The 21287-nt window shown below is 35.5% G+C and overlaps 1 protein-coding gene across 2 annotated transcripts in view; it reads left to right on the top strand.

Moving 5' to 3' along the window:
• CCSER1 (coiled-coil serine rich protein 1) overlaps positions 1–21287 on the top strand; it is a 907623-nt gene that overhangs the window by 142593 nt on the left and 743743 nt on the right. For both annotated transcript variants that reach the window (XM_045079361.1, XM_004756068.3), the window contains exons 2-3: positions 3416–4780; positions 9998–10182. In XM_045079361.1, coding sequence (XP_044935296.1) covers positions 3457–4780; positions 9998–10182 — 1509 coding nt within the window. In that variant the 5' untranslated portion in view covers positions 3416–3456. The remainder of the gene's footprint in view (positions 1–3415; positions 4781–9997; positions 10183–21287) is intronic.

Here is a 21287-nt window from a genome sequence, read left to right as displayed (position 1 = left end):
CGAGGGGTATTCAAATTCTAGGAAAATATTTGAAGAAATATTGGGAAAGAAAAAGATGAAGGGGGTTTTGTTTTGTTCTCTTACTTGCACAGATAGACATAGCTCTCTGTGTATGTGGTATTCAGTTTCCACAGTGATTGGTTCTTTGTATGCTTTCATATAATGCCTTTGAAATCATAAAAGAACGTGTGTGTGTATGTGTGTGCATGTGTATTTCAGTATTTATTTTGCATTTACTCCATTTTAAGTAGGTAACATTAACAATACGTATAGCCCCTTTAGCTGGAATTTGTATTTTTCTGAACCATGCCAAATAAGATTCACCTCTCCTTTTATTCAGAATAGATCTATTGTATGATGTTGCACTCTCAGGGGTAATGACAGTGTTTGCAAAAGTTACAGAAATCACTGAATAAAGTACTTCTGGTTTTTTTTTTTTTTTTTTTTTTTTGTTGTTGTTGTTGTTGTTGTCGTTAAATTCGGTGTTAAAGAGCTAAGGCTACCATTTATTCCATTGAGATCAAACTGAATTTCATATCACTTTCAGTAGGGTCAAGTTATGCGTCTGTGTAGTGGGATTGTCTACAATAGTCTAATTTTTTGTTCATTCATATTGCTTTAAAGGTATAGTTAGAAGACACTCTTCTTACATAACAAATTTGCTTTCTTTGAGAAAATAACGTTCATAGTAGTAAAGGCCCCTGGAAGAGGGGCAGGTCTAGTTCAACCTATATTTTTTTAAGGATCTATTATAATTGAAGTGATATGACTTCTGAACCAAGAAATATTAGAGGGGAACTGAGAAAATATGTTTATTCTATCTGACTTGGAGATTTATAAAAATACATGAAAATATACACAAGGTTTATTAAGAAATTAAAAGGTGATTGTCATAATAAAATTATAATAAAAATAAAATTAACATGTTGCAGTCTTTCGTTAATAGTTAATATGATGATATATTGTTTTATTCAACTTGTTCAGCATTGTGTTTCTAGAGCATTTTCAGATGTAAGCAAATTTTAGATTACTGAATGATTTTATAGTTGGAAAGGCTTTCAGTTAACATATGAATCTCTAAAAGTTGTTATTTAATATAATTAACCTCAAAATTGCAGCATTTATTTATGGTAGTGAGGCAGAAAATAGGTTTATTTAGGTTTGAAATACCGATGTATTGAAGTTAAAACTTTATCTTCTGAAATCCTTTTACTCTACGGGTACTAATTATGTATTATTTTAGACACTCAGGTCTCAAAGCAAAGCAAAGATGCCTTAGTGTTCAGTCTCTCTCAAATAAATAAAGTCTTAAAAAATAATAATACTTTTTTTCATGATTTCACTCTTACTGATGCTTTAGTTAACATCATTCTTAATTGTGATTTTTCACTAATGTGCATGATTTGTTTCCATTCAATGCCTAGTGAAGTATTTTGTCGTAATTGGAGCATTACTAACCATTACGATTTTTAGCTGGTGGTGAATCTATGGTTATAAATGCATTAATGTCAAGATATTTACCATTATTACTGGATATTTTCAGTATTTGTGTATATTGAAATATTTCTTGGCCTTTTTTTTTTTTTTTAACATTTCTTGCTCTTGTGTCAGCATTTATTTATTTAAAATTTTTTTGGTATCTGCTTTGGAAATTAGAAATTGGTTAACTTAGATTTAACCTTGGAGGCAAATTAGATATTTTTAATTTTTGAGATTTTCTAAGAGCCTAAGCGTCTTTGTTTATATTTTAAGCTTTATTCTCCCAAAGGCTTTTAAGAATATGTAGATATTTTGGGAGTGTTTTACACATAGTTTGATTTAAATTCAAATTTAGTGATGCAAGTAGAAAACATTTAATAAAAATCATCTAATGCAAATCTGTTAGATTTTATATTATTAGGGACAAAATACTAAATATTTTTCAGTGTGAATCTGAAAGAGAATACTTTTTAAATTTTTGTTACATACTTCTTCAAGACTGTGAAGGTATTTTACTTGTTCAATCTCATAATCTTTCCATAAGAATGATAAAATGGAGGGCTGGTCATTTTATGTAGTATTTGTTATTGTTCAGTTAGGTAGTTTTGGTTGCAAAAAACAAAAAAATGAAACAGTCTGATACAAGTTCATGCAGGGGGTATATACAGTTAAGGAATTATGTGAGATATAGAAACAAAACAAAACAAAGCAAAACAGGAACCAATCACAGCACTTTATGAAAGTCAGTGAAAAATGGCAGTCATCAGAATGGCAGGACTGACCATATAAGATAAAAGTAGGCATCTCTGGAATGGAAGCATAGGGGGACCTTCAGCAACACAAGGTTTGGCTCTTTCATCTTTTGAAGGCAGAATTACTATGCTGATTCTGAGCGGATCCTGTGGTTACATAAAGATTATTTTCTTATTCCTGCTTTACCACTTATTAGCTGAATGATAGAAAGTTACCTTTCTGCTGTAAAATGATGACGTAATACTATCTGCTTCTACAGTTAGAAGCATTACAAGAGATAATCTGTGTCAGAAAAGTACTTGGTACATCACAGTTAATGAACTGTAGAGCTGCCACCTTCACCTTCTCTTCTTTCTTTTTCTTCATCATCAGCACCCGACATTAATATGGTTCATAAATTTTCAATGCTTCTGCTTTTGTCAGTATGTATTCTTACTTGTCTCAACATTACCAGTTTAATTAGTTGTCATTCAAGTCTTGTCTTCAACTCAAAGGCACAGTTTCCTCATAACCTAACCTTGTTTATAACCCTGCACTGTATCCTTTGTGGTTTAGTTTCCTCTGCCAGAGGCCTGAATATCTCTAACTGCCCCAAAATCAAACTGCAAGGAGAAGAATACTTCCAGTTTTGTTTTTCTTTGACTGAAGATTCTAGTGTCTGATCATCCCTTGGTCTGGTCTGTGATTGTTAAGTTCAGATCAGTAACCTGTTGAGTCCTGTGATGGATGTTATCTACTACTGGCCAATAGAGGTAGAGGTGGGTCTTTTTACCCAGAAAGAAGTGATTATGGCAGTCTCATGCCTACTACATCTAAAACAGTAGACATAGAAAGTTAGGATCAAACAACTTACCAAATGGAACTAGTGGGAGTAGTAAAGCTGGATCTTGAATAGTCATCTTGTGTCTCTCAACCCAATAATCTTTTCAACAGACTAAGCATTCTTGGTAATCTTGAAATATTTGAGCCATTATAAAATTGCGGTGCAAATTATTGGATAATCTTGCTACTTAAAATTTCAAAAAAATCCTTAAGTATCAAAATTTTATTATTTGTTATTTTAGTATGAACTGAATTCTATTCCATGTCCTGAAAAACAGTGTTTTGTTTTGAAATGTCTTTATTTTTATAATTTATAATTGAATGCGACTGACTTGTTCTTTTTGTTTTAACCTTTTTCTAGGCTGCTAAGTTGGCTCTCACAGTGCAAGCCTTGGAGTCCCAATGGGGGACTCAGGATCAAGACGATCTACCCTGGTCTCCCGGTTGCCAATATTCAGAAAAAGTATTAGCAGAAGACATGATTCTCTTCCTTCCTCACCCTCCTCCAGTAATACGGTTGGTGTCCACAGTTCCTCTCCTTCTAGCACTAACTCAAGCTCAGGTAGCACAGGTAAACGCAGGAGCATATTCCGTACTCCTTCCATTAGTTTCCACCATAAGAAGGGGAGTGAACCTAAGCAAGACTCTACCAACCAGAACCTTAGTATTTCAAATGGTGCTCAATCTGGTCATAGCAGTATGCCAAAACTGAGTTTGGAAGAACATATTAAAACCAGGGGAAGACATTCTGTTGGTTTTAGCAGTTCACGGAATAAGAAGATAACAAGATCTTTAACAGAAGATTTTGAAAGGGAAAAGGAGCACTCAACTAATAAGAATGTTTTTATAAATTGCCTAAGTTCTGGCAAAAGTGAGGGGGATGATTCTGGATTCACAGAGGAACAAACTCACCGTTCTGTTAGGCAGTCAACAAAGAAGCTACTTACTAAATCCTTTTCATCTCATTATAAGTTTTCTAAAGCAGTTCCACAGAGTCAATCCATTTCATTGATACAACAGTCTGGATTCTCATTGGAAATTACACAATACCAAGAGAGAGAACCTGTATTAGTAAGAGCTTCTCCATCTTGTTCTGTGGATGTAACAGAACGGGCAGGAAGTTCTTTACAGTCTCCATTGCTTTCTGCTGATCTTACAACAGCTCAGACACCTTCAGAGTTTTTAGCCTTGACTGAAGATTCTGTGTCTGAAGCGGATGCATTTCCTAAAAGTGGAAGCATGGCATCCCACTGTGACAACTTTGGCCACAATGATTCTACCTCTCAGATCTCTTCCAATCCTGCTGATGTTACAAAGACAACAATAGACCTTATGGGAACTGTTCCCTGTGCAATTATGTCTCCTGGAAAATACAGATTAGAAGGCCGGTGTAGCACTGAATCTAATTCCTTATTAGAAACCTCTGCTGCTAATCAGAAGGAAGTGTTATTGCAAATCACCGAACTACCTGTTATGAATGGGAACAACTCAGAGACTCACCTATCAGGAGATATACAAAGAGAAGAACATATGGTAGTACAAAATGGTGAAACAATGTTGGCGACAAGCTCCCCAAGGAAACTTGGATTTTATGAGCAACATAAAGCAATAGCTGACCGTGTTAAAGGGATTCATCCTGTTTCAGATTCAAGGATAATACCTTCTTCTGGTGATCATCATATTTTTAACAAAACAGCCTATGGATATGAGTCAAACCCTGCCAAAGGTATGGTCAGGTTTTTTTTTTTTGTATTTTAAATATGAAATAGAATTTTCATTCTAATTTATTTAATTTTCTTATTCCAGCTCATGAATAGAAACCACCTTTTCCTTATTTTCCACTCTCTAGTCTTTTTTCTTATTTATAATTCGTCTTAAATATTTTCTCTACTTGATTTTAAACTTACTTCACTTGTATTATGCTAAAATGTAATTTAGCAATATTACTCATTTTTCTTAGTTGTGTTGTTTAGATCCTGGCCCTCAGAAGAAAGAGGAAAGAAATTAATTTTATTTGGAATGTGGCTTTATCTAAAATAAGGATTTCCTTTGTTAGAGGAAATGGTAGAGTATTGGTGTTTCTTAGTCAATGAAATTAATTTTATTTCTTAGTCAATGAAATGGATATATTCCAGCCAAAGTCACTATAAAAGAAATTTCCATAATTTAAATTCTAGTTCCTTTTTAAACAAAACTTGAATTATCTATGTTTCAGCACAAATAAATATAAATCTTTAAATATAATAGGCTTATAAGATTTAAAAATATTGTCCTTGGATCCTAGATACTAGTTCTAATCTGTCTCTGTCATTAAATACCTGTGTAGCATTGGGTACTTTCTGTTTGGTTAAAAAACGTGGGGTGTGTGGAAATGGGTGGCTGAATTATTACAGTATGTCATTTAACAGAAAACTTTGTTATTTAAATTTCATTTAAGAAAACTGTTGAGGGGCACCTGGGTGGCTCAGTGGCCTCTGCCTTCAGCTCAGGTCATGATCCCAGAGTCCTGGGATCAAGCCCCACATTGGACTCTCTGCTCAGCAGGGAGCCTGCTTCCTCCTCTCTCTTCTGCCTGCCTCTCTGCCTACTTGTGACCTCTGTCTGTCAAATAAATAAAATCTTAAAAAAAGAGAACTGTTGAATGTATGCCACCTACTGGTCTGTATTTGACATTATTTTTATCATTTTTTTTCCTCTGCTGTGATTCCTACTGCCTCTGCTGCTGCTGTTGCTACTCCTACTATTCCTATTACTTTTACTACTACTACTACTGCCAACTACTTCTCCCAACATTGAATGCTTCTATGTCTTATCATTATTACTTCCAATTCTGTGGACTTTGGATACATTAATTCATCAAATTCTCACTTGATTGTAACCGCTACAATTATAACCACCCATTTTACAGATAAAATAATTGGAACACAGATACATTAAGTAATGTTTCTGAAGTCACAACATTAGTAGATAATTGTTTAGGATAAAAACCCTATGAGATAGGTATTAGTGGTCTCCATTTTACAAATATGTAAACTGAGACCAAGGGATCATATAGCTATTAAGTGGCAAAGGTCAAGTTACAACCATCTCAATTCAAAATTCAGGCTCTTATTGACCGGGCTTAGTGATGTCATGACCCCAGCTCTTTCTAAAACATTAAAAATAATACTAAATTATTACATAAAATTTATAATAAGTCAAATTATATATCAGAGTGTCAAGAATCTTAAGATTATATGATTAATCCAATTAGTTTCTCCATGAATATAATAATTTAAAAGTTTTATTTTCTTAAAGATTTTATTTACTTATTTTTGTGGGAGAGCAAGGGAATGAGAGAGAGCACAAGCGGCAAGGAAAGACAGAGGAAGAAGCAGACTTCCCACTGAGCAGGGAGTCCAAAACTGTACTTGATTCCAGGACCCTGGGATCATGACCCAAGCCAAAGGCAGCTGCTTAACCGACTGAGGCACCCAGCTGCCCAATTTTAAAGTTTTAAATGCATGAATGAATTCTCTAGCTGTATAATTATGCAGGCCAATATTTTTCACATTTGATACAAGATCATTTTTATGCATCTGCCTACTTTTTAAATTTTTTGATCTTGGTGGCCTTGTTTGTACTTATGGCTTTAGTTATACCTTTAGTTAATTCTTTAATTATAGTATAGTAATAATAAGAACAATGCTGATTGATGATGACCTTTTGTACACTTAATGTGTGCCCAAAAATATGCTAAGCAATTTATTTGCATTGTTTTATTTAACCTTATTTTAAAATTTATTTTCAATTTATTTTTAAAAATTTAATTACAGTGTACTTAACATACAGTGTTCTATTAGTTTTGGGTATACAATATAGTGATTCATCAATCCCTTATCTTACTCAGTGCTCATCAAGATAAGTATCTTTTTTTTTTTTTTAAAGATTTTATTTATTTATTTCACAGACAGAGATCACAAGTCAGACAGAGATCATAGGTAGGCAGAGAGGCAAGCAGAGAGAGAGGGGGAAGCAGGCTTCCCGCAGAGCAGAGAGCCCAATGCGGGCGGGGCTCCATCCCAGACCCCAGGATCATGCCCTGAGCCACCATGAGGCAGAGGCTTAACCCACTGAGTCACCCAGGTGCCCCAGTATTGTTCAATCATAACGAAAGTTTTATATGGCAATTATTAATAGTTAAAGGTTAAGTTAAATAACTGTGAAATCACACTGTTAGCAAATGGTGGATCTCAAATTGGACTTTAGGCAGTTTTTAAAAGAAATAGCACCAAAAAAAGTAGAAATGTACTTATCCTGATTATCCTTAATTCTTATTTAGAAACAATCATTTGCCTCCATGCCAAATTGAATGCTATGTATACTTATCTCTGTGGGCATATCTTGCTGACTATTAATCTGTTGACTGAGATCCTAATTGTGAGCCATTTAACACATTAAAATAATTTTGATGAATTTGATAATGTGTTGCTGGTTCTTGGGACATTGGCTGTTTATTTGTGTTATCTACAACTTGGAAAAATGAGAGGGATAGACAAATAAGCTGGTAATGTCAACAAGGAAAAGATAATAGTATTCTATCTTTCAGTATGTGGAGAGGTTTTTGTGTCATTCATAAAGATTTTATAATTTGGAAGTTCAGCATTTTAAAACCTGTTAAGTAAATGTATTTTATGTAAGAAAGAATTGGTATGTACACTAAATTCCATAATACTGAATTTATTCTGCGATTATTATGGAAGATGTATATATTAGTATTTAATACATACCTGAATGTCTGGGATATATAGTCATATGAAAAATAATATAAAGTTGAGCTCTTTATTTTTCTATTCATTGTTGATGAACTTTTAGATTGTTTACATACTTAGATATACCTGATGCTATTATAAACATGGGGTACGGCCATCTCTTTGAGCTAATGATTTCATTTCTTTTTGGATATATACCCAGAAATGGAATTCCTACATCATATGGTAACTTTATTTTTAATTTCTTGAATAAACTCCATACTTTTCTCCATAGTGGCTATATCACTTTGCATCCCCACCATCAGTGTATGAAGTTTCCCTTTTCTTCACAGCATTGACAGTGCGTGTTCTCTTTTGACTTTTTACTACTAGCCATCCTAACTGGTGTGGTGATATCTCATGGTTTTGATTTACCTTTTCCTGGTGAATAGTGATGCAGAACACCTTTTCATATACCTGTTGAGTTGTATGAGTTCCTTGTATATTTTGGCTTTTAACCCCTTATAGGATATGCTATTTGAAAATTTATTTTCTCCCATTCTATAATCTGCCTTTTCATTTTGTTGATTGTTTACTTCGCTTGCAGAAGCTTTTCACTTTGAAATAGTCCCAGTTGTTTATTTTTGCTTCTGTTGCTTTTGCTTTTGGTGCAAAACCCAAGAAGTCTTTGCCAAGACTAATGTCACAGAGCTTACCCATACTTTTTTTTCTAAGAGTTTTATCATTTCAGGCCTTATGTTCAAATCTTTAATTCATTTTGAGATTTTTTTTTTGTATGCTATAAGATGGGGTTCTAGGTTCATTCATTTACATATGGCTCTTCAGTTCTTCCAACACCATTTACTGAAGAGACTCTCCTTTCTGCATTGCATATTCTTGGGTCCTTTGACAAAAATTAATTGCTCATATGTGATGGTTTTATTTCTGGGCTCTTTATTCTGTCCCATTGATCCATGTATCTGTTTTTATGCCAATACTGTACTGTTTGATTACTGTAGCCTTGTGGTATAGAGTGAAATCAGGCAGTGTGACGCCTTCAGCTTTGTTCTTTCTCAGGATTGCTTTGGCTGTTTGAGATCTTTTGCAGTTTTTTTGTAGAATTGCTTTTGTATTTCCATGAGAAACAACATTATAGTTTTGATGGGATTGCATTGACTCTGTAGATTGCTTGAAGTAGTAAGGATATTTTAAAAATATTAATTCCTCCAGTTTATGAACACAGAGTATTGTTCCATTTATTTATGTATTCTTCAACTCCTTTCGTCAGTGTCTTATAGTTTCCCGTGTAGTGATATTTCCCTTCCTTGGTTAAATTTGTTTCTTAGTATTTTATCCTTTTTGTTGATATTACAAATGGTATTGTTTTCTTAATTTTACTTTCTGATAGTTCATTGTTTATAGTTTGGCCTCAGGTCTCACAAAGACCCTTTTAAGTATGGTGAACAGGGTATTAGTCAGGGTAGCATATTAGCAAAGAGTTGAAGGTGATGAGGGAGTAAGTTACACAAATATTTAAGAGAAACATAACTGTGCAAAGCCTATGAGATAAAGGTCATGGGACTGCAGTGTGCCTGCAGTGTTCTAGCAACTGCTAGAGGCCGTGGAGGAGGGCTCAGCAGGTGAAGTTACATGAACAGGTGAACATAGGGAGGCTCTTAATGGAGGGACAGATCATAAGGCAACTTAGGTTGGGAAAATATCAACTCTATAACTAGAAGAGTGATCATGACCAATGTCACTTATGTCTTCAGTGTATCATTCATGGTAATGTGGAAAGCAGGCTCTGTTTTTTGAAGAGAGAGAGGTAAGTGGGAATGGGCAAAAGCAGGAGAACTGTTGAAGTATTATAGTAACCCAAGCTAGGGTTGGTAGAGTTTGGTCCAGGATGCATTGGTAGAGAAGGTATAAGAGGGGATCAGATTCTGTATGCAATTTAAAGGTAATAAGGACAGGATCGGATTATGCAGTTTATCTGAGATATGGAGAAACCAAGGATGACTGTGAAGGTTTTGAGCTTCAAAGTGATTACATGATTAAGTAAACTAAATTTACCATTACTAATTAAAAATTTTTTATATGATAGAGAGTTTTTGAATGACACTAAGAGTTTCTCATTTTTTTTCAATGGAACATTTGTAAAAACTACATTTAAGCATTTGTATTAATATTTATTTATTTATCTATTTTCATAGTTCTTGCCAGTAGCTTCAGTCCATATCGTGAAGGAAGATTTATAGAAAGGCGACTGCGATCCTCTTCCGAAGGAACTGCAGGGAGCAGCAGGATGATTTTGAAATCAAAAGATGGAAATGTAGAAGAAGTGAGTAGTTTAAGAAAGCAAAGAGCAGGTTCATCATCTTCAAAAATGAACAGCATGGTAAGTGTGTGTGTGTATATTTGCATTAATTAAGATAATTACGTATGTGCCTGGAGTATTTATGCCTCTTGCAAAATGAAAACAGACTGACAAAAAAATAAACAGACTAAAGAATAGATACTTCATATTTGAAGGGAAAATTGGTCTCCTTAGTTGACGTCCCAAGTTAGAGAGGCTGTGTTTTCACTTCAGATTCTTACGTGTCGTGACAGATAGTAGTACACCTGACAGTTACCCGTAATTCCTGTCTTCTTGCTTCCATAGAAGGTTTGATATTCTCTCTTCTAGAACAAGACCCCAGGATACACAAACTAATTAAAAATGCTGAACATTACAGGGGCACCCTTCGGTAACCATTCTTTCACACCATCTCTCTACCCTATAGCCACTCTAAAAATGTCCAGTTATAAGCCATACTTAACGCCACTACCACCCATTCACCTCTTGGTGGATCCTGCTCTGCCTGTCCTTTTACAGTAGCCTGTCCACCCGGAATGAGGAGCTTTGGGGTCAAGAGAAAATGCCCATCCAAAGCTTTGACACATTCTAGGTAACCAGGATTCCAGATTCCTTGTCTAAACTGCAGGAACCTTCAGGTGAGGGTGAAGGTAACGTGTGTATAGGGAGTCAGGTCTGAGCTTACACTTGGGGACTGTGGTGTCTAGAGGCACATTTATGACGCTCCTTCACAGTGAGAGAGAAAACCAGGTGGGAAGAGGTGATGAGTAGACTACAGCCCAGGAGGTCTGGAGAGCCTTGGATCGCACAAATACTGAGGTGGGCTTGACTTTTGGAATTCTCTTTGTTCACTTTCTCACAAATGTTTCCTTTTTCAGCAGTGTTTTTTATTCTTGATATATAACAGTGTTTTCTAAAAATGATCTATCTACTTGTCTAGCTACCTAGCTACCTACCTACCTATCTTCCTATTCATGGATATGTGTGAAAAATCCTCAAAACTAAATTACTTGTACATTTTATCTCTGAATTTTACATGATTTGGTTTCAAATGAAAATAGTTCATCCAGTTTTAACAATTTTATTGCGAAGAAGTCTTAAGTTACTGAGGCAGCACTGAGTGAGAGCAAAACCACTGTACTCAAAGTTAAAAGTTCTAGCAATTAGGTCAGGTTTGGACAGATCTTACTCTTGGGCAGATCAGTAACTGCAAAACAACAAATGATAGTGGACTTTTGTTTCCATTATACTAAAAAATGATTGTGTTTTTATGTTTATATTTATAGAGAGAAAGATCCTGTATTATATTTCATCTTTTTTGGGGGGTGATATTTTACTTTATTACTGTTGCTTTTAATTTTTTTTAATTTTTAATTTTATATATATATATATAAAGTAGTATTAGCCCCAGGGGTACAGGTCTGTGAATCGCCAGGTTTACATACTTCATAGCACTCACCATAGCACATACCCTCCCCAATGTCCATAACCCAACCACCCTCTCCCTACCGCCCTCCCCCCAGCAACCTTCAGTTTTTTTGTGTGAGATTAAGACTCTCTTATGGTTTGTCCCGCTTCTGATCCCATCTTGTTTCATTTATTCTTTTCCTACCCTCCAAACCACCCACGTAGCATCTCCACTTCCTCATATCAGGGAGATCATATGATAGTTGTCTTTCTCCAACTGACTTATTTTGCTAAGCACAATACCCTCTAGATCCATCCATGTTGTTGCAGATGGCAAGATTTCATTTCTTTTGATGGCTGCATAGTATTCCATTGTATATATATACCACATCTTCTTTATCCATTCATCTGTTAATGGACATCTAGGTTCTTTCCATAGTTTGGCTATTGTGGACATTGCTGCTATAAACATTCGGGTGCATGTGCCCCTTTGGATCACTACATTTGTATCTTTAGGGTAAATATCCAGTCGTGCTGTTGCTGGGTCATAGAGTAACTCTATTTTCAACTTTTGAGGAACCTCCATGCTGCTTTCTAGAGTGGTTGCACCAGCTTGCATTCCCACCAACAGTGTAGGAGGGTTCCCCTTTCTCCGCATCCTTGCCAGCATCTGTCATTTCCTGACTTATTAATTTTAGCCATTCTGACTGATACGAGGTGGTATCTCAATGTGGTTTTGATTTGTATTTTCCTGATGCCGAGTGATGTGGAGTGATGTGGAGCACTTGTTTATGTGTCTGTTGGCCATTTGGATGTCTTCTTTGCAGAAATGTCTGTTCATGTCCTCTGCCCATTTCTTGATTGGATTATTTGTTCTTTGGGTGTTGAGTTTGATAAGCTCTTTATATATTTTGGATACTGGCCCTTTATCTGATATGTTGTTTGCAAATATCTTCTCCCATTCTGTCAGTTTTTGGTTTTGTTAACTGTTTCCTTTGCTGTGCAAAAGCTTTTGATCTTGATGAAGTCCCAATAGTTCATTTTTTGCCCTTGCTTCCCTTGCCTTTGGTGATGTTCCTAGGAAGAAGTTGCTGCAGCTGAGGCTGAAGGGGTCGCTGCCTGTGTTCTCCTCAAGGATTTGAATGGATTCCTTTCTCACATTGAGGTCCTTCATCCATTTTGAGTCCATTTTCATGTGTGGTGTAAGGAAATGGTCCAATTTCATTCTTTTGCATGTGGCTGTCCAATTTTCCCAACACCATTTGTTGAAGAGGCTGTCTTTTTTCCACCGGATATTCTTTCCTGCTTTGTTGAAGTTTAGTTGACCATAGAGTTGAGGGTCTATTTCTGGGTTCTCTATTCTGTTCCATTGATATATGTGTCTGTTTTTGTGCCAGTACCATACTGTCTTGATGATGACAGCTTTGTAATAGAGCTGAAGTCTGGAATTGTGATGCCACCAACTTTGGCTTGCTTTTTCAATATTCCTTTGGCTATTTGAGGTCTTTTCTGGTTCCATATAAATTTTAGGATTATTTTTTCCATGTCTTTGAAAAAAGTTGGTGGTATTTTGATAGGGATTGTATTAAATGTGTAGATTACTTTAGGTAGCATAGATATTTTCACAATATTTGTTCTTCCAATCCAGGAGCATGGAACATTTTTCCATTTCTTTGTGTCTTTCTCAATTTCTTTCATGAGTACTTTATAGTTTTCTGAGTATACATTCTTTACCTCTTTGGTTAGGTTTATTCCTAGGTATCTTATGGTTTTGGGTGCAGGTGTAAATGGGATTGACTCCTTAATTTCTCTTTCTTCTGTCTTGTTGTTGGTGTAAAGAAATGCAACTGATTTCTGTGCATTGATTTTATATCCTGACACTTACTGAATTCCTATACAAGTTTTAGCAGTTTTGGAGTGGAGTGTTTTGGGTTTTCCACATATAGTATCATATCATCTGCAAAGAGTGATAGTTTGACTTCTTTGCTGATTTGGATGCCTTTAATTTCTTTTTGTTGTCAGACTACTGAGGCTAGGACTTCTAGTAGTATGTTGAATAATAGCAGTGGTGATAATGGACATCCGTGCCATGTTCCTACCTTTGAGAGAAAAGCTCTCAGCTTTTCTCCAATGAGAATGATATTTGCGGTGAATTTTTGATAGATGGCTTTGATGATATTGAAGTATGTGCCCTCTATCCCTACACTTTCAAGAGTTTTGATCAGTTAGGGATGCTGTACTTTGTCAAATGCTTTTTCAACATCTATGGAGAGTATCATATGGCTCTTGTTCTTTCTTTTATTAATGTATTGTATCACATGGATTGATTTGTGGATGTTGAACCAACTTTGCAGCCCTGGAATAAATCCCACTTGGTCGTGGTGCATAATCCTTTTAATGTACTGTTGGATCCTATTGGCTAGTATTTTGGTGAGAATTTTTGCATTTGTGTTCATCAAGGATATTGTTCTGTAATTCTCTTTTTTGATGTGATCTTTGTCTGGTTTTGGGATCAAGGTGATGCTGGCCTCATAAAATGAGTTTGGAAGTTTTCCTTCCATTTCTATTTTTTGGAACAGTTTCAGGAGAATAGGAATTAATTCTTCTTTAAATGTTTGGCTCTTGTTTGTTTGGAGATTTTTTATGACTATTTCAATCTCCTTACTGGTTATGGGTCTGTTCAGGTTTTCTATTTCTTCCTGGTTCAGTTGTGGTAGTTTATATGTCTCTAGGAATGCATCCATTTCTTTCAGATTGTCAAATTTGCTGGCGTAGAGTTGCTCATAATATGTTCTTATAATTGTTTATATTTCTTTGGTGTTAGTTGTGATCTCTCCTCTTTCATTCATGATTTTATTTATTTGGGTCCTTTCTCTTTTCATTTGGATAAGTCTGGCCAGGGGTTTATCAGTTTTATTAATTCTTTCAAAGAACCAGCTCCTAGTTTCATTGATTTGTTCTTTGGTTTTTTTTTTTGGTTTCTATTTCATTGGTTTCTGCTCTGATCTTTATTATTTCTCTTCTCCTGCTGGGTTTAGGCTTTCTTTGTTGTTCTTTCTCCAGGTTCTTTAGGTGTAGGGTTAGGCTGTGTATTTGAGACCTTTCTTGTTTCTTGAGAAAGGCTTTTATTGCTATATATTTTCCTCTCAGGACTGCCTTTGCTGTGTCCCACAGATTTTAAACCATTGTGTTTTCATTATCATTTGTTTCCATGAATTTTTTTCAATTCTTCTTTAATTTCCTTGTTGACCCATTCATTCTTTAGAAGGATGCTGTTTAGTCTCCCTGTATTTGAGTTTTTTCCAAATTTCTTTTTGTAATTGAGTTCTAGCTTCAGAGCATTGTGGTCTGAAAATATGCAGGGAATGATCCCAATCTTTTGATACCTGTTGAGACCTGATTTATGACCCAGGGTGTGATCTATTATGGAGAATGTTCCATGTGCACTAGAGAAGAATGTGTATTCTGTTGCTTTGGGATGAAATGTTCTGAATATATCTGATGTCCATCTGGTCCAGTGTGTCGTTTAAGGCCTTTATTTCCTTGTTGATCTTTTGCTTGGATGGTCGACCATTTCAGTGAGGGCAGTGTTAAAGTCCCCTATTATTATTGTATTATTGTCGATGTGCTTCTTTGATTTTGTTATTATTGGTTTATATATTTGGCTGTTCCCATGTTAGGGCATAGATATGTAAAAGTGTTAGATCTTCTTGTTGGACAGACCCTTTGAGTATGATATAGTGTCCTTCCTCATCTCTTATTATAGTCTTTGGCTTATAATCTAATTAATCTGAGATAAGGATTGCCACCCCAGCTTTCTTTTGATGTTCATTAGCATGGTACATTGTTTTTCACCCCCTCACTTTAAATCTGGAGGTGTGTTTGGGTCTAAAATGAGTTTCTAGTAGACAGCATATTGATGGGTTTTGTTTATTTATCCATTCTGATACCCTGTGTCTTTTGATTGGGGCATTTAGCCCATTTACATTCAGGGTAAGTTTTTAGAGATATGAATTTAGTGCCCTTGTATTGCCTGTAAGGTGACTGTTACTGTATATTGTCTCTGTTCCTTTCTGGACTACTACTTTTAGGTTGTCTCTTTGCTTAGAGGACCCCTTTCAATATTTCCTGTAGAGCTAATTTGGTGTTTACACATTCTTTTAGTTTTTGTTTGTCCTGGAAGCTTTTTATCTCTCCTTCTATTTTCAGTGATAGCCTAGCTGGATAATATTCTTGGCTGCATGTTTTTCTCGTTTAGTGCTCTGAAAATATCATGCCAGTTCTTTCTGGCCTGCCAGGTATCTGTGGATAAGTCTGATGCCAATCTAATATTTTTACCATTGTATGTTACAGACTTCTTGTCCTGGGCTGTTTTTAGGATTTTCTCTTTGTCGCTAAGACTTGTAAATTTTACTATTAGATGACGGGGTTTGGACCTTTTCTTACTGATTTTGAGTGCACCTCCTGGATTTTGATGCTTGTTCCCTTTGCAATATTAGGGAAATTCTCTATTATAATTCTCTCCAATATACTTTCTGCTCCCCTCTCTCTTTCTTCTTCTTCTGGAATCCCAATTATTCTAATGTTGTTTCGTCTTACAGTGTCACTTATCTCTCAAATTCTCCCCTCGTGGTCCAGTAGTTGTTTGTCCCTCTTTTGCTCAGCTTCTTTATTCTCTGTCATTTGGTCCTCTATATCGCTAATTCTCTCTTCTGCCTCATTTATCCTATAATTAAGAGCATCCATTTTTTATTACACCTCATTAATAGCTTTTTTTATTTCAACTTGGTTAGATTTTAGTTCCTTCATTTCTCTAGAAAGGGCTTTTATTTCTCCAGACAGGGTTTCTCTAATATCTTCCATGCCTTTGAGAATTCATGCACCTTGAGAATCGTCATTTTGAACTCTAGATCTGACATATTACCAATGCCCGTATTGATTAGGTCCCTAGCCTTTGGTACTGTTTCTTGTTCTTTTTTTTGTGGTGAGTTTTTCCACCTTGTAATTTTATCAAGATAAGAATATATGAAGGAGCAAATAAAATACTAAAAGGGTGGCAAATATCTCAGGAAAATGTGCTTTAACCAAATGAGAAGAGGCCCTAAATCATGGGGGGAAGGGAGGGGGTAAAAAGAAGTTCAGAAAAAAAATAATTAAAAAAAGAAAACAAAGAAAAAATTATAAAAAAGAAGGAAATATATATATTAGACTGGTGAATAGAACAGGGTCACTCACTTAATTTTGGGAGTATTTTGATATCTTAGAAGAAACTACCTCCCAAAATTTTAAAGAATGAAAAACATATATAAGGGTAAACACAGTGAAGGGATGGAATATGACTATAAAGATGAAAAATTTTTAAAAAATTCTAAAAAAGGAGTTGATATGATAAGTTAGTTGGGAGAATAAAGAAAAAGAAAATGGAGAGAATTTGCTCAGGCTGGAGATTAGAACAAAGCCCTGTGCTAGATTTTGGGTGTATTTTGATCTATTAGAAGTAGTTATACCCCAAATTTTTTAAGAAGAAAAAAATGCTATGTATATACAAAAAATAAAGTTAGATACAATGAAGGATAAAATATGACTATAATAATGAAGGTTCAAAAAAGATTTTTTTAATGAAATGTATTAAGATAAACTAGTTAAAAGAGGAAAGTGTAAAAGTTTTAAAAGAAATTTAGCAGAAGACAAAAATAAAATTTAAAAAAAGTAATTAACTTTGCGAGACTAAAGAATCATGGGGAGAAAGCCATGAATTCCATGCTTTGCTTTCTCCTCCTCTGGAATTCTTCTTTTCTCCTTGGTAAGTAAACGTGGTCTTGGCTGGATTTTTTTTTTTTTTATTTTTATTTTTTAATCTTCTTGGGGAAGGACCTGTTGTTGTGATTCTCAAGTGTCTTTGCCTGAAGCAGAATTGCACCGCTCTTACCAGGGGCCAGGCTAAGTAATTAGCTTGTGTTCGCTTTCGGGAGCTTTTTGTTCCCTAAATGCTTTCCATAGAGTTCTGGAGGATGGGAATGAAAATGGTAGCCTCCTGATCTCCAGCCCGAAGGAGCGGAGAGTTTGGGGCCCCACTCCTCAGTGCGCCCTTGGAGAAAAGCGCTCATTCCCTCCCGTCTCCCTGGCCTCCGCCCGTGCTCCGAGCTCATCCAGCCTGTTACCACGCTTCTCTGTCTCTGGCACACAGCCCAGCCTGGAGTCTCCAAACCCCACAGATACCTGTGCTCTTCCAGGGGGGTCTCCACGGATCTTGTGGGGTCCCCACTCACAGAGCACTGGCTCGTGCCACGGATCATGATAGGGTAACCCTGAGCTGAGAGCTCATTCCTTGGCTCTGTCTCTGTAGCCGGCTTTCCCGCTCTAATACTGTGAGCTCTGTAACACTCAGGTAGCCCCAATCTTTCTGTGACCTCACAGGACCTGTACCCCACAGGATGCTGTCCCTGCGTGGGCTTCACCCCACCCTAGCCTCTGGAGCGATGTCCTGATTTTGTGCTCCGTTGTTCTGCTACCTGCCAGGAGCCGGCCCCTTCCCCCACAGTCTATCTTCCTGTCGCTTTGGATTCACTTCTCCGCAGGTCCTACCTTTCAGAAAGTGGTCGGTTTTCTGTTTCTAGAGTTGCTGCTCTTCTCTTGGATCTCCTGTTGGATTTGTAGGTGTTCACAATGGTTTGATAAGCTCTCTAGCTGATCTCCTGCTACCTGACATCATCTTAGCCTGCTACTTCTCTGCCTTCTTGACTCCTCCCCGCTTTTAATTTTTTTAATAGAGAGAGAGAAGGAGTGCTTGTGTGTGGACTGGAGGGGAAGAAGAGGAGGGAGCAGAAGGAGAGAGAGAATCTTAAGCAGACTCCACGCTCAGAATGGAGACCCACACGGGGCTCAGACTCATGACGCTGAGATCATGGCTTGAGCTGAAATCAAGAGTCAGATGATTAACTGACTGATTGATGATTAACTGATGATTAACTGATTAACTGATGCCTGATGGTATTTTTTAAGTGTAAGAACACATTAAAAAAGATTTCTGGTTGATGCAGTACTAAAAGTTATGGTTAATGACTTTTCATGAAACATTTCTTTTCACAAAATTCTCATTTTTCTTCATAGAGATATATTAATAATTGTATACTGTGTATAGACTTGCCCAAAGTTGGGCCTTTAATATACTCTGTCTCACGTTTTCCATAATATATTTAAGTAGTTCTCCTTGTAACATCTAAAATTACTCTTCTTCCCAGGTCCACTTTCAGGATTTAAAATTTAAAATGTCAGAACACAAAAATGCCAGTTTGTTCTTTATGTGAGGCTTTTTGTAGTTTTCAAGAAGTGCCCCTGAAGTGGTACGGATCTGCCACTAGATGGCAGGGTTACATCATTGTCATGGTTAGGGAAAGGCTTTCATTGTTAGAAACTTGGTTGAAATATTGTACATTTTCATTGAATTTCATTTCATTTCAATGAAATTTCATTTCATTTCATTGAATTTATAGGTCATACTCTTTGAAATAAAATACTGATGTTTGAATTTCCATATGAAACCTATCAAAGATTATTTTATGACTTTACTGTTTTCTTTGGGATTTCACAACTAATACCTCATCCTTTTCATTCACAGTGTAATCATGAATTTAAAATGGATAAAATATATTCTTAGATAAATTATATATAATTAAAAATGTGTTTTATATATATTATAATGATATATTAAAATAGATCTTTAAATATATTTAAAGATAAAATATATTCTTGAAATATATTCCTTATATTTCTGTGTTCATAGCAATATAAGGAACAAATGTTAGTACTTAGAGGCATGGTAGGAAGTAGTTTTAGTTTTATGTGAAAAAGTAACATATTTAAGAAATTAAATCTTTATTTGTGAATAGTGACACACATTTTCTATATTCCTCCTTGAAAATAATTCAAGTAACTGTATGTATTTAAGAAAAGATGTTCAGTTATTCTTTCCTTTTAGATCAATAATAATAGTGACATGTATTTTCAATACTTATTTGGACCAAGGGGCTGCTCTTAATGCTTCATGTGTATTTTCACATAAAGTCCTTAACTGTGCTATGAACCAAGTGATGCTACTATTAATCACATTCATAAAAGAGGACAATAAAGCACTGAGAAGATAAGTATCTTGCCCCAAAATACAGATATAGGTAGAGATAGGATTTAGATTTGGATTCTACCTGTCTAACTTTAAACCCTATATGCTTTGTGGAGAATAAAATAGATTTAAAATTAATTTTTTTTGCATTATTTCTATGTAATGAAGCTAACACAATTAAGGCAGCCTATACTTGCTCTACTTAAGGCAGCCTATGCAGCCCTCTGTAAGGGATACAAAAATGAAACAAAATTTAGTGCGGATTCTGAACTTAAAATGTAGTAGTATTTACTGATATATTAATGAATGTATCATTGTATTTACTGAAGAATATCTCATCTAGAAAGGAACTTTTTCACAAAAAGAAGATATTCATATTTAGAAGGAACTGGAGTATTTTATCTAGTTCATGGGGACTTAAGTTTACCCATGGAATATAGTTTTATTTATTAAGATGCTAAGGGTTTTTGAATAACCAAAGATATACTCTAATAGGCTAGATAGACCACAATGCTAGTGTTTTTTTGTATATTTGGATGGGGGTATTTCAGTTTGAAGGGAGAGGGGAGAATAGAATGCATTAACTCTTTGAACATCAGTGGCTCAGAAGAAATTGGAGTTGGCTTAAATTTATTGTAGGAAACCAAAATATATCTGGTAAAAATTGATAAGCATTCACGTTTATTATATTTTTTCAAGTTCCTTTAAGTAAAGATTTTTCTTCATTTTCCTCTGTTGAGGTACTTTCTTGATAAAATAGTATGGTCCAAATATCTTAAAGAGCTTTTCCAAAAATAGGCTCATTCTTTCTAGGAACTTTTCCTTCAGACTGTGGTATATAAATGAATAAATTTAAGGAGATGTCATGGTTTCTTGAACAGTTTTACACAGTGACATTTAACTCCATATGTATTTACATCATCTTGCTCCAAAAAAATTATTAATGTGAGGATATATTCATATGTAATGGATAATACAGAGGCTCTGGCATTCTTACAGCAAGGAAAATGATTGAATGTATGAATGAGGTTAAGCTAGGATATGGGATAGCAAATAACCTCTGAATCTTAGTCACTTTCATAGTATGGATTTACTTCTCATTCAGGCTGTATGTTTGTTGTGGAAGTTTCTGGGAGTTCTATTTAATGTCTCATTCTGTGTCCAAGCTGTTCAACCAGCTACCACTGTGAATATTGCCATTCACCATAGCAAAAAGAGATCTCAGGAGGTCCTCATCCCAGTAATAAGTGTTCTGACCTGTGAGAGACTCCTATCACTTTCTCTTATAATTTATTGACTAGTTCTAGTCACTTGGCCCAGACTAGCCACAGAGAGCTCCAGGAAATACATTCTCTTCCTTGTGTCTGGAAGGTGTAGACCAAATATATTTGTTGGGCACTAATGACTACCTTATTCTAAAAAAAATTAGTGTATCTCATTTCTTTTAATTAACTGAAAATTGGCTTGTTTTCTCCTTCCCTGGACATGCCTCACCTTGTGCTGGTCATGGTGTTTGAAAAAGATTAAGACATAATTTATAATTACAAGTTTTGTTTTTTGGGGATGTGCACTCATCTTGACCTAAAGTCCTTGAGCTGTCTATATCTAAATTAATTTTATG

This window comes from Mustela putorius, unplaced genomic scaffold (assembly GCF_011764305.1).
Source record: "Mustela putorius furo isolate JIRA1106 unplaced genomic scaffold, ASM1176430v1.1 tig00000382_pilon_pilon_pilon, whole genome shotgun sequence".
Classification (NCBI taxonomy): Eukaryota; Metazoa; Chordata; class Mammalia; order Carnivora; family Mustelidae; genus Mustela; species Mustela putorius.
The sequence above is the reverse complement of the archived record's forward strand: the minus strand, read 5'-3'. Positions and strand labels throughout refer to the sequence as shown.